The sequence below is a fragment of the Chenopodium quinoa genome, unplaced genomic scaffold (genome assembly GCF_001683475.1).
Source record: "Chenopodium quinoa cultivar QQ74 unplaced genomic scaffold, ASM168347v1, whole genome shotgun sequence".
Taxonomy (NCBI): Eukaryota; Viridiplantae; Streptophyta; class Magnoliopsida; order Caryophyllales; family Amaranthaceae; genus Chenopodium; species Chenopodium quinoa.
Genome location: NW_018744143.1, coordinates 1,062,180 through 1,081,387, shown reverse-complemented (window position 1 = coordinate 1,081,387; position 19,208 = coordinate 1,062,180). Strand labels below are relative to the sequence as shown.

The window sequence follows — 19,208 nt, the reverse complement described above, 5'->3', positions numbered from 1 at the left end:
TACGTTCATTATTGAAAGATATTAATAATAACCATGTTTACCTGAGCCTTCAATAAAATGTATTGAGTGGAATGGAGTGTAGCCATCGTTTCCGCCGCCGCAACTGATAGGATGGGGAGACCTCAATATCACTAAAGCTAACTTGCTCATCTTCGTGTGCACGGCTTCGTAGACTAAGGAGCTACCACGATCACTAGGCATATCGGAAATCAACTCCGTATCCATTTTATAAATTTCCACCGCACATTCTTCTTGATAACGAATAAGAGCCACAAAGCAAGGGTTATCTCCCATGTTATTCTTCAATAACCAGGGTCGTTGATGTTCCAAAAGATGAGATGGGAATGTTGGTAAACAACGATAAACATCTTTACTATCTCTACATTACCAACAAAGGCTGCTACGTGAAGAGGGTTATACTTGTAAACTTCGTCCCCGGGTTGAACAAGGAGTTGCTGCTTGGCTTCTTGAGGTAAAATCCCCATGGCTTCTCTTATAAACTCTTCTTGGTTTTCCATCGTCGCCATGTGGAAGATGTTGCCATAATGACATCTTCCTGATTGTTCTTCTTCCATAGGGAAGGAAGTCAAGTAGTATTCGATGGGTTTATTTGATTCAACACAGTATTTTAGGAAGTCTACATCTCCTCTCAATGCTGCCTTTCTTAACTCTTCATCCATTTTAGAGGATGTCATGATTGTATGGTTACTTTGGGTTTGGTTTAATGGAGGAGAGTGAAATTAATGTAGTGTTGTTTGGGAAAGGAAGTCCCACAGTCACACTGTAAAGTCAAGAAAACGAGTCAAGTATGAGTTTATGGGATTGTTTGATGGACGGTGGAGATGAGGGAGTTGTGTAAAGGAGTGTGTCTCGGAGAGGTGGTCTGCCAAGTGCGGTAGTGTGGATCACATGGGGCGCTGTAACCTATTGTGCTTTCGATTTAAGTTTTATTTTTGTTTTTTTGAATAATCCAAACAAATAATTTTTGTTATCGTGATTATGAAGTAATTTTTCAAATTTCTAGATTACTTTGACCACTTTGTTGACCGTGATTAAAGGGATCAAAGTTCACACAAACCATAAGCGTTATTTATATTGAGAGTGAGGGATAGCTTAGTTGGTAAGAGCTTTTTTTCCGATTTCAGGTGATTTTGGGATCAATTCTCATCCCCGCCCTAGTGGCTTATATGAACCAAAAATAAATAAGCATTATTTATACTACCTCTGTTATGTATTATTTGCAACGATTTGACATAAAATGTGACTGAAAAACGTTTGATAATTGCAAATAATATAAAACAAATGTAATATTAGATTTGAATATAAAATCGTCATGTCATACCTTATATTTTATTTTTATGTATAGAATAAATGACTATGTGAATAACAAATTTAATTACGAGAAAATTGAGTCATAAATTAAATGTATACTACCCTGTAATGACCAAAGGAATTACTCTGTAATAATTTATATTTTTTTGAGGAACCCTACCTTTTAATTGAGTCCGAGTATGAGGATATGCTTTATAACTTGCATTGGGACAATTGCTTGCTTGTTTGTAGCAAATTTTTGTTATGTAACTTAATTAATAATTTAAATATGTTATGTTTAGTCTTTATACGCTATGTTTTTTCTAATTTTTACACCAATATGATATAAAAGATAAAGTTTATTAGGGATAATACAAGCAATTATAGGTATATCATAAATTCCAAAAAAAAAAAAAAAAAAAAAAAAAAAAACCGGACCATTTGGAGGTCCGAATAAACGTACTGAATTTGGATCCAAAAATTACGAATCGGATCGGACTCAGACTCGGATTTTTCGAATTCGGATTTGGATCCGAGTCCAGGGTCCGTTTACTAAACGGATCAGGTTCAGATTTAGCCGCATCCGACCCGAATCCAATCTGTTGCCATTCCTACACCCACCCCCACCTTCCAAGTAAAATGTTTTCGCGCCAAGTATGAGAGACCTCATGCCACATCCACACTTCAAGCCTAAAAGGTTCCCATATGAGGAACGTGATAGAGTATATAAATTGATAATTGAGTTCAACCATCAGTATTTACTAAAAACTTACAGACATATCAATGCATGATAAAATAAATTATTTATAATATTTAAATGATAAAATAATAAATTAATAAATATTGGTAGTAGGTAGTAATATAGCTGATGAATCTTGTTCGGATTTTAAAATATACTCCCTCCGTTTTTTGTAAGTGTCCTTTGAATTATTCGTTAAACATACTTAGACCAATATTTGTAAATTATACATAAGAAAAAATAGTCTTGTGGATACTTGTTGGAATCATCTCAATGACTAGATTATTAATATTCAATTGTTATAATTTATTTATCATATATTGATCAATTCTGAGTTGATGAAAGTTGTCCTTCAAGCTGCATGATCTTTTCTACCTTTTGGTTCAATATATATTTCCAAATGAGCCCTAGTTGATGATAACTCATTCTGAGTTGATGAAAGTTGTCCTTCAAGCTGGCTGATCTTATACTCAATCTCTGTGGATTCTGAATTTCCCATATTTTCACCAAATTTGAAAAAATTAAGATTTAAAACACCAAAAGGAGGTATGGGTGTGTAAATTTTGGCTTAAATTAACAAAATCTAAGAAATGATCATACTATAAGTTGTTACAAAGGTTTTGCTTAAGAAGGGGTTAAATTACATTTGGTTATATGTAAGGCAAAATAATGTATATATTATTTCCTTGTGCATAGGGTTGTTCATCGGTCTAAGACTGGACTGGACCAACCCAGACCGGACCGAAGACCGAAAAATTGAATTTCAAGAACCGAAAATCGGATCGATTAAGCTATGACCAAACCCGGACCGGACCGTAAAAATCGGTCCAAAACCTGGACCGGACCAGTTTAGACTGATGTTAGAATTTTTATAAAAAAATTTTCCTAAATTTTAAATTATTTATGAAAAACTCGATAAAAATATAAAGGAAAAACAATATTTTAACCATTTTTTTTTAATATGTTTAGTATAAAATAGCTCATACGACTAAGTTTTCCAAGCTTGTTGAGAATAATCTTAATTATTATTAAAAATTTTATGTATAATTTTAAGCAAAAGACCGGTCCGGTTCAAGGCTGGTTATTATAGGATTTCGGTCTTCGGACCGGAAAAATAAATTTCTCGATCCGGAGACCGGATCAATTGATTCGGTTCGGTCCAGTCCATTTTTTCGGTTCGGGCCAATTTTTGAACACCCCTACTTGTGCATGAGTTAATTCCTAGATTATATTAAATGATGAAAAATATATTCTTTTCCAAACTACTTGCCACCAAAATCGAATAAATAATTCTGAAATATTAGTAGAGAGAAAACTTGATTAAAAAGGCCAAATTATGTAATATAATAACAAATATACAGTTGATACAATATAGTCAAAAACCCAAGGCGGGCGACCCAGGCGACCCAACTATATGTGAATTAACTTAGTTGGTAAAGTATTAAAAATAATCGTAAGACATTACATTAAGTCTTGTCCACATCATTAATTAACGAAACTCTAAAGACTAATTATGACCCCAACAGCTTAAGTACATGACTTTCCTAAGAGATTCTTCAGATTGATTCAATTTATCATCTCTAATTTTTTGGGAAATTACAGAAGAAGATCTAACATTATTCTTAGCATGTTGATGAAGAGACCTTATTGCATGATTCCACCTTGTATAACCTTGATCTTTCATTCCTTCTATTGCTGCTACTACTATCCATGTTCTGCTTTTTACTGAACTCATTCTTTCTGAATTAGAAACTTAAAATGTAAATTTTCTTAAATTTGGGAATTATTTTGGAAAATGGTTGATTAATTTGATTGAAAGTTTGAAGCTTGAAAAATGGTTGATTAATGGGGGTTTGGTTGGATTTATAAAGGAGGAGAAAGATGGTTTTTTTTTTTTTTTTTTGACACAAAAGATGGTGATTTGTTGGTTGTATTGGCAAATACAAAAGGAAGGGTGCCCCTGGTTTTTTGGGACAGTTAATGTGAAAGTGCGCACTCAAATACAGCCAAAAAAGGTTCATCGAATTAATAGAAATTCAGAAATAGAATAATTTTTGTAATTTACTCATATTTTAATATGGATAAGGTGGGATTACCGATTACGTGTGAGAATCTTTTATAATTTTGGAAGTATTATACACTAGGAAGTTGAATTACAAATCAACATTAATTGAGACATTTGTCTTCTTCTACAGGGAGAATTAAGTGGATTGCAAATAAATCAATATTTATGTTTAATACAAAGTATTAGGTATAAAATGAGAAGATTATAACACGTACGTTCCCATATAGCTATATGCCTATATGACAATATTTAATATTATGTATAAAACATCAACATTGATTAAAGTAGTGTTAGTCATACTAAGACATTTTAAAAACGAAAGGAGTATTGAAAAAACGTAATAAGTTAATAACAATATAATAACATCAATTTGAAATATTTATTGTAAATTTTAGTTTTATAACGATAAGTTTAATTTTGGTTTGGATGATAATAGGCTATATAAATGACTAGTTATGGAGTATTAAGTTAAACTATAGATTGGACAAAGTCATATACTCATTTTATCATATTTACTTAATTATTATTATTGTAGATAACACATAAGTTTTACTCACCAAAATAAAAAAAAAAAAATTTAAAAAAAAAAAAAAAAAACTAGTGTTTTCCATTGTAGGCTTGTAGTGTATTTATTTTTGTAATTTGTTGAATGGATAAGTTGTAATAATTAATAATGGGTAAAAACTTAAACATCAAAAAAGATGATTTTGGATTAAAAAAAAATTATAATTTTAGATATAAGGTGAGAGGAATATCACGTGGGCTTTGGTTAAAAAAGAGCGTGTGATTGGCAACATTATTGAAATAGAAATCCAACGCAATTAAAGCGTGTTTGGACGTGCATCCCCCATCTCTATATCACGAGGAGCAACACCAATACCCCTGTGACGAGGGATGCTGGTCAATCTTTTAAGGTCCACCTGTTCGGATTAACATAATGCTTGATCGGTTTGGATTATGTCAGTTTAAATCATGTCATATGTGGATTGGTTTGGATTATATCAGTTTAGAATTTAGATCATGTCATATGCGGATAATTAAGTTATAGCCTTTTATACATGAAGTAGTTGATCTAAATATAATTGAAATATTTTAATGTTTATCATTTCATTTTTAATTTTAGGCACTTGAGTTAATATTGAATAATCTAATTTTAGGAATAATATGGATTTGAAGTTAATTTAGGTATGATACGTACTTACGTACTATCTATTAATGATGATTCTTAGTTATTCCACCATTGTGTAGAACTACTTTACTTTTTTTTTTTTTTATTATTATTATTATTATTATTATTATTATTTTGACAAAAGTACGTAGAACTACTTTACTAGCTTGTGAATTAGTTAGTTCCAATATTTGATTAATTGATGATCAATGTAAAACCGCTTATTTTACCATAAACAAATAAATTTGTAGATAACTATGTAAGGATTTCTAGGGAAATACTTTATAGAGAAAGAATTTCTTCATTGCAATTAGAATAGAAGTGACGTACCAAAAAAAAAAAAAAAAAAAAAAAAAAAGCAAATGCAAGCTCCATTTACGATCGGACATTTAACTTTGTGAAGCATCAAACACATCCTAATATTCTATAAAAAACTTGTACACAAGGTAGCGTATTGGCTAATCGATTAATTAGGACCCCAACAATTTAAGTACATAACATTTTTAAGGGATTCATCAGAATGCTTCAACTTCTAATCTTTGCTATACTTAATATGAAAATTCTAATGTAATCTTATGACTTTTAACTACCATAATTTTTTAAAATGGATGGTTGAAATTATTTCTTTTTTGATTTATTTTTAATTAGTAATTTTAATTAAAAATTATTTTTTAATTTTTTTATATATTTTTAAGGGGGGCTAGTATTGTATGTTTGGTTAATTTATAAAATGTTGATTGATGAAAATATATGTTACACTTTGTTTATGTACATATGGATTTGGGAATTTATTATGTTCTCTATAATTTGGTGCACATGGAAATGAAGATGAGTCATGTTAATAAAAATGTTGGAGTAATACAATTGATCAACGTGTCTTTCTCCCAACGGTAATGGCATTTAGTAAAGGATTCACGATCAATGTTGAACCCACGTAACGAACCCATGTTTGATACGTGTTACTCAATTTTTGAGTCCATCTATAGAAATAATATACTACTAAAGTATTTTTTTTATGTAAAGCTTTGTTTTAGTAAATCAGAATCCTTCCATTAGTAATAATTCGTGTTGTTTTGGTTTTGCACATGCATGAATAATTTGTGGTTGTCCACTTGTCCTATTCTATATTTTTTAACTCGTAGTTTTTTCATAATCGCAATATGTTATTCTAGCAATCGTATCATTTAAAGGTTATTTAAGAAGGTAAGCTTACAAAATACGGAGTATTCAATTAAATTGACACTAAATGTTCAACATCATTCTTGCGGTTTACAATTAAAGGAATTTTAATGTTCTCTAAGTTTCAATAAATTTCAATAGTAAGGTCTAATAAATTTCAATTAGGTCTAATAAGTTTCAATTAGTTCAATAATGTCTAAAAAAATTTCACCAACTTTAATAAATTTCAATCACATCTAATAAACTTAGATAAGTCCAGTTTAATCAAGTATAGATTTAATCAGGCAAGTGAAGAGCCATTATTAAGATTTCAACCTTAAGCATTTAAATTCAAGATAAAATCCTTGCCAAATGAGCTTGATAACACTAAGGGGGCATATGGTTAGTGTATTTTTTCGATTGAAAACGAATTTGATTAAATAGATACCGTTATCGTGTATTTGGTTTGAAGACATGATAACAATTAACAATTACCATTACCTAAGGGTGATGGTTACCCCTCATTGTAACCTCTCAAAAACTTGGGGTAACAAATAAGGGTATTTTTTACCTCATTTGTAATTTAAAAGCACTTTAAAAGGCCATTGTAAGTGAATAATATTTGAGGTAGAGATGAATTTAAGAGTTTAAATGAAAAAAGACTAAATAAAAGAATAGTTTTAAGAAAGTTTTTGAAATTTGTAAAATCATATACGACAATTGAGAAGAACAATGAAAGTAGGATCAATTTTGTATACAAGTATTTAAATATAAAAATTTTTTTAGAGTATGATTAACTTTATCGTAAAGTAGAAATTTAAATGATAATATTGGAAATGTCTTTTCAAATTACAAATTGAAAAATATTGAAAGCCATAACTTCAAAGTTATTATTGTTATTATTATTATTATTATTGTCCGTTTTTAAGGAACAAATAAAAAAGATAACCCTAGCTAAAAAAAAAAAATCTGTTCAACAAATATGCATGTCATTTTTGATCAAATAAACCGTTTCAGCAAATAGCATCAACTAATTACAATTTACCAAATATAGAACACCAAGCCAAATCTTGAACTGATAGTTTTTTTTATTAAATTATAATAAAAAATACAAACTATATGACCTTCGCAAAATATGGAATTGCAAATTACATTGTATTTAATTCATTAATGCTATTTTTAATAATAATAAAAAAAAAAAAAAACACCATCTATTAAAAACAATCTAGGTTTTAAGAACCCAATAAACATAAAATGCACTTAGAAATCTTTCTTCCAACCTCTATTACAATTGTACAACTAAACCCAAACAAAAACAACAAAAAAATAAAAACCCAACAATTACGATAAACCAATATCTATCTTTGAAAAATGACCGATGCGTTGTATCTTGGACCAATCTTCTTTGTTCGACGGTTGGTACCTCTCCTTCAAGCCTTGACAATTCTTTATAGTAAGTGTGGTTAAGGAGGTGAGGTCAAGGATGGCTTGTGGTAACACTGTTAATTTGTGGCATTCAATGATATGAAGGGATTGAAGAGATGTTAAATGCTGGATTCCCTGTGGGAGGTTCTCCAGTTCAGGCAGATTGTGCAAATGCAGGCTACAGAGATTGGTCAGGGATTCCCAAGGCATATCATCCTCCACGTGTTTGAATTGGGGTAAATCCCTGAGTCTAAGATCCCGGAGAGAAGTAAGATGCTGGAACCCCACTCCAGTTAGACTCTCTAGATGGATCCAACCTCGAATTTCTAACCTATCAAGGAAGGAAAGACGGCTCCACCACGAATCCCCAACTATTACCATTGACAAACTAGTTAGTCTCCAGGTCGTGTCTAGTCTTATAAGTAGGCTATCAGGTTTCCATTGGTCACCCTGCATACTAAATGGATAAGATGCCGGATCCTCTTGTTGACGGAAATCAGAACTCAAAATCAGTATTTTCAACTTAGCACTCAGAGGAATGGAGGTTATAAGGCTACCGAATATGCACATCGAGGAAAGGTGATTAAAACGATGTGATACTGGGTGCAACATTTGTGGTGTGGAGTCTTCTCTATGCCATGTTTTCAGATCTTTTAAAGTATTTAAATGAAGTGCCTCAAGGACTGGAAAGAATTCGGATTGATCATCCGTACCCTCTTCTATGTACTTCAATCTATGTAAATGCTCAAGTTTAAGGACTTTCAGATAACGCAATCGACCCAACCAAGGGATATGCTGCAAATAATAACATGAACGAAGGGAGAGCATGGTAAGGTTCGGAAGGGATTTCTCCAAGTCCGATGATGATTCCCAGTTAGGAAATGTTCTGCCTTGATAGCTAAACAAAAGGAAGCTCTTAATATCAGGATGGGGTTGAAGACCTTCAAGCAATAACTTTGTACCCCGGAATACAGAAAGTTCTTTGAGATATTTCATACCCTTGACATATTTGGAGCCTGGGGCGACATCACAATAATTTCCATGAACATGAATTCTAAGACTTCCCCTGACGTTTGTAAGAGCTTCCAAGTCTTGTAGCTTGCCTTCAAAAGTTGACTCTGAGGGATTGAATTTTGCAACAAACATTGATAGCCTATATAGGCAAGTTAAATTATTCAACCCCGTAGGCATATGAGTCAACTTGTTGCAACCCAATATATCCAATTCCCTAAGATGTACGAGTTTACTCAAGTTCTTTGGTAACTCTGTTAACATCGTACAATTCTTTAGCTGTAATGTCTGCAAGTTCAGTAGCGAGCAAATAGCTTCAGGGAGACACACTAACAATTCATCATTTGACAGGTCAAGATGTCGCAAATGATACAGTTTATCTATTGTGTCAGGCAAGGCTGTAATACTCATGTGACATAAGCTCAAAGCCCGTAAGTATCTTGCCTTGGATAGTAATACTGTTTCAGTGTCCAATGAAAGGTTAAAAGTACCTTTCATCTTCCCTGATAAAAATATTGTATGCAGGTGTCTCATCTGACCCAAAGAGGCTGTAAAGCTTTGGACGTCAATATTGCCTAAAGACAAGTGCCTAGCGTTTATCTTCAACTGGTCTACATGAGCTACATTATTAGAATTTACCACTACTATGTCTTCTTCGGCTACTCCTTGAGCTACATCATGCATTAGATCGTGGATCTTGCATGAAGTAATCTCACCCAATTTATCTATTTCAATATCATAAAAGAAACACCTTAGCAACAAAGTCATAAAATACTCCTTTCCAGCATCTTCAACACAACCAGCTTCTGGCTCTATGAAACCGTGCGCCATCCACATACTAATCAAAGTATTCTTGTCTATTCTATAATCCTTAGGAAATATAGCACAATAACTAAAACAGCGCTTTAACGGTGCTGTAAGTTTGTCATAGCTATACTTCAGCACTTTCAATATGCTTTCCTTATTGTCACCCTGCGTGATTTTTTCTAGGTCTGTGTCTCTAAAAAAATTCCATTTCTCTTCACCTTCACCGTAAAGAAGACTTCCAATAGTCGTTATAACAAGGGGAACTTTCGCACACTTTGTTAGAATTTCTCTCCCAATTTCAACCAGCTGCCTGTTCTTTCTGTCCTCAGTAGTAAATGCCCATTTGTCAAACAATTCCCATGAACAGCTATCAGATAGACTCTCAAGTTCATACGTTACGTCTCCTATATTTCTAGCAACTATCATAGAGCGCGTAGTGACTATTATTCTACTTCCCTTTCCCCCTTTCATCAACAAGTTCTTCAGTTCCAACAATTCCTTACAATTCTCATTCCACACATCATCTAAAACAAGCAAGAACTTTTTTACCAAAATGTGCTCTTGAACTAGACAACATAGTTGTCGCATCTTAAGGTGGTCATAGTTCTCAGGCTTCACTGACTGCAACAATTTCCGCAAAATCATTTCAAAATCAAAATAATCAGAAACACAAACCCACAATGTCAAAGAAAACTTGCTGCTGAACTCCGTATCATTGTAAATGTATTGAGCAAGAGTGGTTTTCCCTAATCCCCCAATCCCAACAATCGAAACAAAACAAAAATCCTCACTAACACTAGAGACAAGTAACAAGTCAGACACTGCTTTCTTGTCCTTATCTCTTCCAATAACCTTCGTTTCAAGTAAAATAGAGCGACTATCCTCCCTTCCCTTAGGCATTGTTGTTTTATTACCTAAAGAGCCCTGCGATGGAGAGGCAAAGTCACGACGATCGCTAGCAATCTCATTTAACGTCTTCACAAGTTTTCTGACCTCACTGGACATAGTAAAAGCAAAATCCAGTTGGTTGAAGGGAGAAAAGAAAAGGCATACCTCCTTTTTTCACGATGCGAGATTCTGCCAATTTTACACAAGTGTCTATTGATTTGAGAACTATTGCAACATCCATCTCTCTCTCTCTTTTTTTTTTTTTTTTTATAGGGGTTGAAGGAACAAAAAAGGGAAGAAAATAAGCGTATTTAGGTGTTTTAATTTGTATTGTGGAATGCACCAAGGAAAAAAACAATTTTTGGTTTAATGGAGGAGATAGAAATTAATGTAGTGTTGTTTGGGAAAGGAAGTCCCACAGTCACACTGTAAAGTCAAGAAAACGAGTCAAGTGGAGGGATATTGTGTGGTGGGGTGTATGGTTTGAGTTTATGGGATTGTTTGAGATGAGGCAGTTGTGTAAAGGAGTGTGTCACGGAGAGATGGTCTGCCACGTGGGGTAGTGTGGATCACATGGGGCGCTGTAACCTATTGTGCTTCGATTTAAGTTTTATTTTTGTTTTTTTTGAATAATCCAAACAAATAATTTTTGTTATCGTGATTATGAAGTAATTTTTCAAATTTCTAGATTACTTTGACCACTTTGTTGACCGTGATTAAAGGGATCAAAGTTCACACAAACCATAAGCATTATTTATATTGAGAGTGAGGGATAGCTTAGTTGGTAAGAGCTTTTCTCTCGGCTGCAGCTAATTTTGGAATCAATTCTCATCCCATCCTAGTGGCTTATATGAACCAAAAAAAAAAAAGCATTATTTATACTATCTATGTTATGTATTATTTGCAACGATTTGACATAAATTGTGACTGAAAAACGTTTGATCATTGCAAATAATATTAAACAAATGTCATGTCATACCTTATATTTTATATTTATGTATATAATAAATGACAATGTGAATAACTAATTGAATTACGAGAAAATTGAGTCATAAATTAAATGTATACTACTCCGTAATGATTAACCTATGTAATGACCCAAGGAATTACTCTGTAATAATTTATATTTTTTTGAGAAACCCTACCTTTTAATTGAGTCCGAGTATGATGATATGCTTTATAACTTGCATTGGGACAATTGCTTGCTTGTTTGTAGCAAATTTTTGTTAAGTAACTTAATTAATAATTTAAATATGTTATGTTTAGACTTTATACCCTATGTTTTTTCTAATTTTTACACTCCAATATGATATAAAAGATAAAGTTTATTAGGGACAATACAAGCAATTATAGGTATATCATACATTATCAAACAAAAAAAAAAAAAAATTGGATCATTTGGAGGTCCGAATAAATGGACCAGATTCGGAACAAAAAATTACAAGTCGGATCGGACTCATTCCCGGATTTTTCGAATTTGGATTTGGATCCGAGTCCAGGGTCCATTTACTAAACAGATCGTATTCGGATTTAGCCGCATCCAACCCGAATCCAATCCGTTGCCATTCCTACACCCACCCCCACCTTCCAAGTAAAATGTTTTCGCCCTAAGTATGAGAGACCTCATGCCACATCTACACTTCAAGCCTAAAAGGTTCCCATATAAGGGACGTGATAGAGTATATAAATCGATTAACTAATACAATAGTCAATTATATATCATATCTCATGCACAGACTGCAAGTGTAGTTCTTAGAGAATAGTGAAAATGCTTAAAGTTGCTTGTTCTTACATTTGCACATGTAATTTTAGGGTCTGAGGCACGTGAAAGGTTTTTGATCTGGACTTTATTGTTTGTTGTAGCCATCACATCCTCCGGGTATTTTTTACTTCTTTTTTCTGCTTGAATTATATATGAGAAAAGAGGAATGATTGATGTTTATCTTCTTTTTTGATACTGAATTCTTGAAATTGGATTGCGTAGGTTATTGGGTTTTATTTGATATATGCAGGTTGTAGGGAAGACTACACTGATTTTTGACTTTGTTTTTTTTACTGGTATAGCTTGCAATTATTATTCATGAGCTAATTAGTTTTCGACGATAAGAACGAATTGACCTATATTTAGGATGATGTAGGTGTAAACAATTGCTTGAGCACATCAACGATTGCTATGACAGGAGTTGGACTCGATTCAGGAAACTTTGAACACTAAGTTGCAAAGAGCTCCAGCAGCATCCAGCATCATCAAGTACTAGTAAAATAGGTAGAACTGAAGCTGAAGAAGGTGCTTCCCGAATTGCTTTACTTGAGAAATTGGGAAAGCGGGAGAAAGAAATGATAATGCGATCCAAACAATTGCTGAAAATATGGTTTGGGGGACAAAATGATTTAGTTTTAACTTTTTAATTGTTTTTTTCTTAGTTTAACTAGTGATAATTTAATTTTGTAATTTTTCTTATAGATAACAATGTACAAACTTTTAATTTATATTAATAAATTCTGATTTTTTTTTAAAAAAATTTGATTATAATTGTATTATTATTATTATTATTGGCATTAGGGTATAGGGAATCGTGGCATTAGGTATAGGAAACTGTGGCATTAGGTATTATAGCTAATGCCACGGCAATAAAGTTGCCGTTGCATCAGGTGTTGATCTAATGCAGCGGATCATTGATGTCGTGGCATTAGGTGTCATATGCCGTTGCATTAGACCTACTGCAACGCCATCAGATGCCACGGTACATGGTCATTGCATTAGGCCTAATGCACGGATTTTGACGCCTAATGCAACGGATTTGAGGGTTGCAATAGGTCAAAAATGTAGTAGTATATATGAGCAGTATTGTTAAGTATTTAGAGTGTTGATGGTTTGCGCGATCGCAACCATGAAGGACCGCCCGCGCAAGTTAGGTGTGGCCGCGCAGAGAGCGCGCCTAAACCGCGCACCTCTCTGGAATTTGGCAAAATTGGAAGGGTGAGATGGCGCGCCCGCGCTGCTGGTCGCGCCTAAACCGCGCCCCTGACTGCCTTCCTTTAGAAATTTCGCAGCTTTCGTGAGGAGCGCCCGCTCCTCCTTGGGGCGCGCCTGCGCCACCTGGCAATTGCGGTTTCGTTTATTCTTTTAAACGCGAAATTAAAAGAATGATGCTGGTTCTGGTTTTTACTGTCACAGCCACTACAACCAACAAGGCCACACCACCGCTACTTTTACTGTCAACGTCCGACCACCATTTTCCTCACCGAACCACCGTCACTGTCGCTTATACCCACTCAAATAGTACCAGACGTGGTGGTGAAACGGCGAGAAGAGGGAGAGGGAGAGTTCTGGCGGGAAGGGGACTGGTAAGTTGTCGAATGGGGGCTGAATGGGGAGGGGGATGATCAGTGAAGGGGGACGGGCTGAACGGGATAAGGGAGAGGTGGAGGGGATTTTTTTAATTAAGTTTTTTTATAAAAATTAAAATCATTTATTTTTAAAAGAAAATATCATAACCAATCATAATGTCACATGTTTCAGTTTAACCTATGAAACAGGTTAACGGTTTTTTATTCTCCTTATAGAAGATATATGTCAAAGGTCGTTTATTCTGAAATAATTAAAAGGTCATTTTATTTTGAAAATCCGGTGAAAGGTCGTTCTTGACAATTTTTCCTAAGTTATATCCACTTGATAATTATCTTCAAGATTGTTTTCTAAGTAACATTAATAGGTTGTCAAGTTTGTTGAATTTTAATCTAGTTGGTTGGTTATATAGGAGGCAGCCCCCATTGATCTTGTTGATCAATTTAACTTGTTAATCAAAATGGCTCTTTTGTAAATAAAGTGAACAGCAACCGTCCCCATAAGGGGGGCTATGAATGATGGCAGCTAGTCGGAGTAGGATTGTAATTGATTTAACGGACGTTAGAGTCTGTCCCGAGTCCCTTAGTGTTGTAGCCGACCGTCACCGTTGAAGCTTTCCCGATCTCCACCACCATTGAAGCTTTCCCGACACCATCATTGAAGCTTTCTCGACACCACCATTGAAGCTTTCCTGACACCATCATTGAAGCTTTCTCGACACCACCATTGAAGCTTTCCTGACACCACCATTGAAGCTTTCACGACACCACCATTGAAGCTTCCCCGATCTCTAACCCACCTTCCCCAATCTTAAATGAAAACCCTATTAATAAAGGGTGAAATTAATGGCATAGTCAACCCCTAAGGGAAGGGGTGACCATGTCCTCCATTCAAGCTCCCTCCATTGAGCTTGATTTTCGAAGATGGGTCGTTAATGGTAGAAGTGCGGTCGTTGACGGCGAAGAGAGGAGATGAAATATATATGACGGTGGTTGTGATGATGGTTGTGGTTGTGGTGGTGGTGGAGTGCTTTCACGTTTGACATCGATCGCCAATTAAGTGAGCTCTTCTCTTGGAAGTTGCCTCCATTGCTGAGAGATTAAGAAGAGTGAGGAGAGAGAAAGTTGAATTGGATGGAAAATGTTGTTGACATTAACGGCGTGAATTGTGTAACTGTGAGCTGGAGTAATGATATGGCAAGAATGCCAATTGTCAATGGCAAATTTACCATACCGTCCCTAATTAAATGATGGAAATCTCATTTACACCCTCTTGATTGACAGATTTTGTTGATCAAGAAGATCAACAAGTATTTTCTGATTATTTAGTTATCTTTAAGGAATTGTTCTATTTAACTTATTTCACATACTTATTACTTAATCTTAATAAATTCAGATCAGATTAGACCAGAAACATTCAGATCAGATCAAAACTTTTTAATTATTATTTACTTATTACTAAATATTGTAAATTGCGTATTTAAGAAAATTATGAAAATTATGTATTTGAAAAGTACATGATGAGTCAAATCTAACAAGATCCAATTTGATAATGTTTTTCTTTTTAGATTAGTATTAAATGAGGTCAAAGTTTAATCAAATCAATAAATCAGATCACACCAGACCAAATAATAAAGAATCACATCATACCTTATTAAAATCAAATCAGATCTCTTTATTTCAAATGAAGAGAACAATATCTAAAAGTACTAACGACTACTCACTCGTCTAATACATAATGATTAGTTTCGAACTGTAGAGTGGGAGTTAAGAAAGGGATCAAATTAAAAAAAGGCGGTAGGAAGCAAGTGAGAAGGGGAGAGAGTCCTACATTTTCATTCCTCTATCCCCTAAATATCCCTCTTTTTTTTTTTGGCTTTGAAAATTATAGGTCATACTTGCTCTTTAAATCATTATCTCCAACTCTCTTTCTTTCCTTCCTATCCTTATTTCTTCCTTTAAATGACTTTAAAATTATAGGTTGTATTTACTCCCCCACCCCTCTCTCTCTCTCTCTCGAATTTGTAAAAATCTTCTCTTTATCCTAATTGTCTATCCGTGTGGTCGTGTAATGTCTTTTAGTAATCTCTTTTTGAGTGGTATATATTTCATTTTCTCTCTTTCTTTTTTTTTTTCCTTACAAATTTGCAAATTTTATAGTTAAGTCTTACTTGCATATATACATCCTTCATTTGGTTACACATTTTATAAGAAAACCTATTTATCTCAATCTTATTATAGGTTGTACTCTCTCTCTCTCTACTAAGTAGGTTACACAAACATTAAAAAAGTACTTAATTATAAGTTTAGCACGATACTACTATAAGGTTAAAAAATTTATTCTAAAGGTGCTATTAATTAGCCCGACTTTCTCATAATTGTCATAAAACCACGTTGACTGAGTAATTACATTTATTGAAAGAAACTTGTCCAAATCTATTATCGAGTTGTGCGCACCCCTATTTGCTCACTCTGTTTGTCCTTTCCTTTAGCTTTTCCTTTCTCTTACTCGTCTTTTATGATTTCGAGCATTTTAGAAATCTTATAAAAAGTATTCTCATCTCCTTACTCAATTAAACTCCAAAAAAGTATCCCCCCTTTTCCTTTATTTCCCCAAACTCTCTCTTCCATTTCAGCATTGCACAAAGATGGCTGAGTTTCCCTACCTAGATGGTACACTTTACTTCTTCTATGATGCAGTCAGGTTATGGTGTTCTCTTGTGATTTTTCTGCCCTAAGCCTGTTGGGTCCAAGATTGATAGTTGTCATACTATGCAACCAAGGGCTGCTGCCCCAGCCCTACCTAATCCAGCCAAAATAAGATGTGTGCCAAAATCAGAGAATAGTGATGCTCATTTGCAGGCCCATTTAACCCGGGCATTAACTCGACAAAGATTAGGTTTCATACTACTCTCAATGCCATGAACACATTCTACCAGACCATGAGTCAGGACCCCTTTCCAAAGCAAAGTATCCCAGATAGGTGTCCTCACCAGCCTGAATTCAATTATACATGTTCCTCTTTTCATATCCTAGATGCTATGAATATGTACTTCTGGTTAACTGAATAAATCAAAGAATACTTTCCTACCTTGTATTTGAACATGACAACATGACATAATTTAATCAAAATATGAGGCAAACTTGATTTTAGATCAAATTCTAATGTGCAGGCACAATTTAAATGCTAAAAGACACCTGGTGTAATTTCAGAACTTGGTTAATTAGGGTTAAGCACTCACAAGATAATGCCTCCTTAATTTATTTTCATAAAAACACCAACAATTCCCTCCAACCAAATTTTGTAGTGTTATACTCATCATTGTTTTTGTTGAAGTAATATATGCAGACAAAATCAATGTATTTTATTTCATGCATGCATTTTCTTCAAATTATTTAAGAAGGATAAAACTGTTGAGTGGGAAAAAAGATGCCATCACTCAAGCTCAGCAAAACACGACATAGTGAAATGTGGAGAATATGGCCCTTTGATAATATTACATATACAGAACACTAACCACTGTTCCATTATCCAGCCGTTTTGCTGCAGCAATGTACTCTTTCATCAGATCCTGATTACATTCTTTCCCCACCTTAACTTCTTCTTCTAGAGGTTGGTAAATCTGATTTTCACAAGAATTGTTTCACAAAATTAGACTGATAAAACAATTGGGAATCCAGCATTACATTAGAATACATTTCAGCAGATCACAATCATAGTTGTAAATAACTACAGAGTAATAAATAAATAACAAAAATAATGTATAAACGAACCAAGAATTTAAGGAAAAAGGACAAAAAGAAGTTACAGCAAAGGCTTCAGCTTAGTCCAATTCTTGAGTATGCCTTCAATAGTGAGCCCTTCTGCAACCTTTTCGGACAATACAATTATGTTAGATAAAAATAATGATAGTGATGAACTGAAAATATTGCTGGAACAATGAATACCCCAATACTCACTGAAGATTTACAAATTGAAGGAATTATGATCTTGAACAACCACCTCACAAGCAACAAATACTACCTCCGTTTCATAGTATTTGCAACGATTAGACATTTTTCCTCTCTACTCCATGTCAAATTGTTGCAAATAATATGAAACGGAGGTAGTATTTATAGCCTGTTTCAACCACAGATTGCACCTGCAACAATGGCATCATTTTTTTTTTACAAGAACAATGGCAACATTATCTATGCTGTAATTCACCAATTTACCACATGAAAAGCAATCAACCAATGTCATCAAGCTTATGCTGTATGTAACCCTAACTCCCTAAGTTTTTTTCAGAAAATCTAAAGAATGCATTATATTCTATATATGATTAATTCACTGGTCTAACATTATATCTAGATACAAATACTCGATTAAACAAGAACAATTGCTCAAAATACCGTGAAATTGTGACAGATTTTGTGAAATCAAGGTCTACATAAAATGAGAAATTCACAAACTAATTGATCAAATTCAACCAATTTTCGAGTACAATAGGGTGTATAGGATAATCTACTACACATTTAAGAGAGAGAAAATTAAATATACTGAATTACTGATTCAATTCAATAACGATAAACCCTAGATTTCAACGAAGCAATTTCGAACCGGCTCATGTGCAGGAAATTCAAGTACATAGTAGTTAAAAAATCTAATCATACAGAACAGGGATCAATTTTATTACCTTAAGTAAAAGCATCAGATTTACCTTTGGTGATGTGATTTTTGGCAATAAGAAAATCCTTGGTGAAATCATCTGTATTCTTCCCATCATCAATTTAACTAACAACAGAAAATAAATTCAAGTAACTACGATTGAAAATAATAATAAATAAATTTTCTTGGAATCAAGGATCAACAAGTGTCGTTGTAGTATAGTGGTAAGTATTCCCGCCTGTCACGCGGGTGACCCGGGTTCGATCCCCGGCAACGGCGATTTTTTTTTGTTTTTTGCATCCCTAGGCAGCTCATACACAACACCTCCAATTCTCCAAACAAAACCAGATTTTTTCTGTTTGACTATTTGTCCCATCAACATCTTACCACGTTGCCAAAATAATACCAGATTACCAGTACATATTACCATTTACGTGTACAGTATTTTATTTACAAAATACACGTCATTGTACTCCTTCTATTCAAAATTAATTGTCACATAAATACTATTTGAATTAGTAACATAAGAACTATATTTATACGGACCATATAGTAGTATATTTTTCGAAGTATAGAAACTAATTATTGTGAATTACTAGCTGATGATTATTAGAAAACGCATGTCCCATGGTACATGTTT

At 33.8% G+C, this 19,208-nt stretch overlaps 1 protein-coding gene, 1 long non-coding RNA gene and 1 other non-coding gene across 5 annotated transcripts; 1 reads left to right on the top strand and 2 right to left on the bottom strand.

The window, feature by feature from the left end:
• Window positions 1-7,243: 7,243 nt before the first annotated feature.
• Window positions 7,244-11,062, bottom strand: LOC110693185 (putative disease resistance protein RGA3). The gene has a single exon (XM_021870313.1). It carries the CDS (start codon window positions 10,687-10,689, stop codon window positions 7,783-7,785), a length of 2,907 nt encoding a protein of 968 aa, XP_021726005.1. The 5' UTR covers window positions 10,690-11,062; the 3' UTR covers window positions 7,244-7,782.
• A 4,896-nt stretch (window positions 11,063-15,958) lies between these two features.
• On the bottom strand, window positions 15,959-18,704 carry LOC110693184. Of its 3 annotated transcripts, XR_002505564.1 has the most exons (4): window positions 18,621-18,704; window positions 17,881-18,062; window positions 17,730-17,791; window positions 15,959-17,543 (listed from the first exon to the last, which is right to left on the bottom strand). It is a non-coding gene; the product is annotated as an uncharacterized LOC110693184 (long non-coding RNA). The 3 variants fall into 3 exon arrangements; XR_002505563.1 differs by having other exon boundaries at window positions 17,695-17,791; window positions 17,881-18,675; XR_002505562.1 differs by having other exon boundaries at window positions 17,881-18,675.
• A 71-nt stretch (window positions 18,705-18,775) lies between these two features.
• Window positions 18,776-18,847, top strand: TRNAD-GUC. The gene has a single exon. It is a non-coding gene; the product is annotated as a tRNA-Asp (tRNA).
• Window positions 18,848-19,208: the final 361 nt, after the last annotated feature.

Bases quoted from the DNA above. Each gene is read 5' to 3' on its own strand.
- LOC110693185 (XM_021870313.1), bottom strand. From the start codon at position 10,689: ATGTCCAGTGAGGTCAGAAAACTTGTGAAGACGTTAAATGAGATTGCT.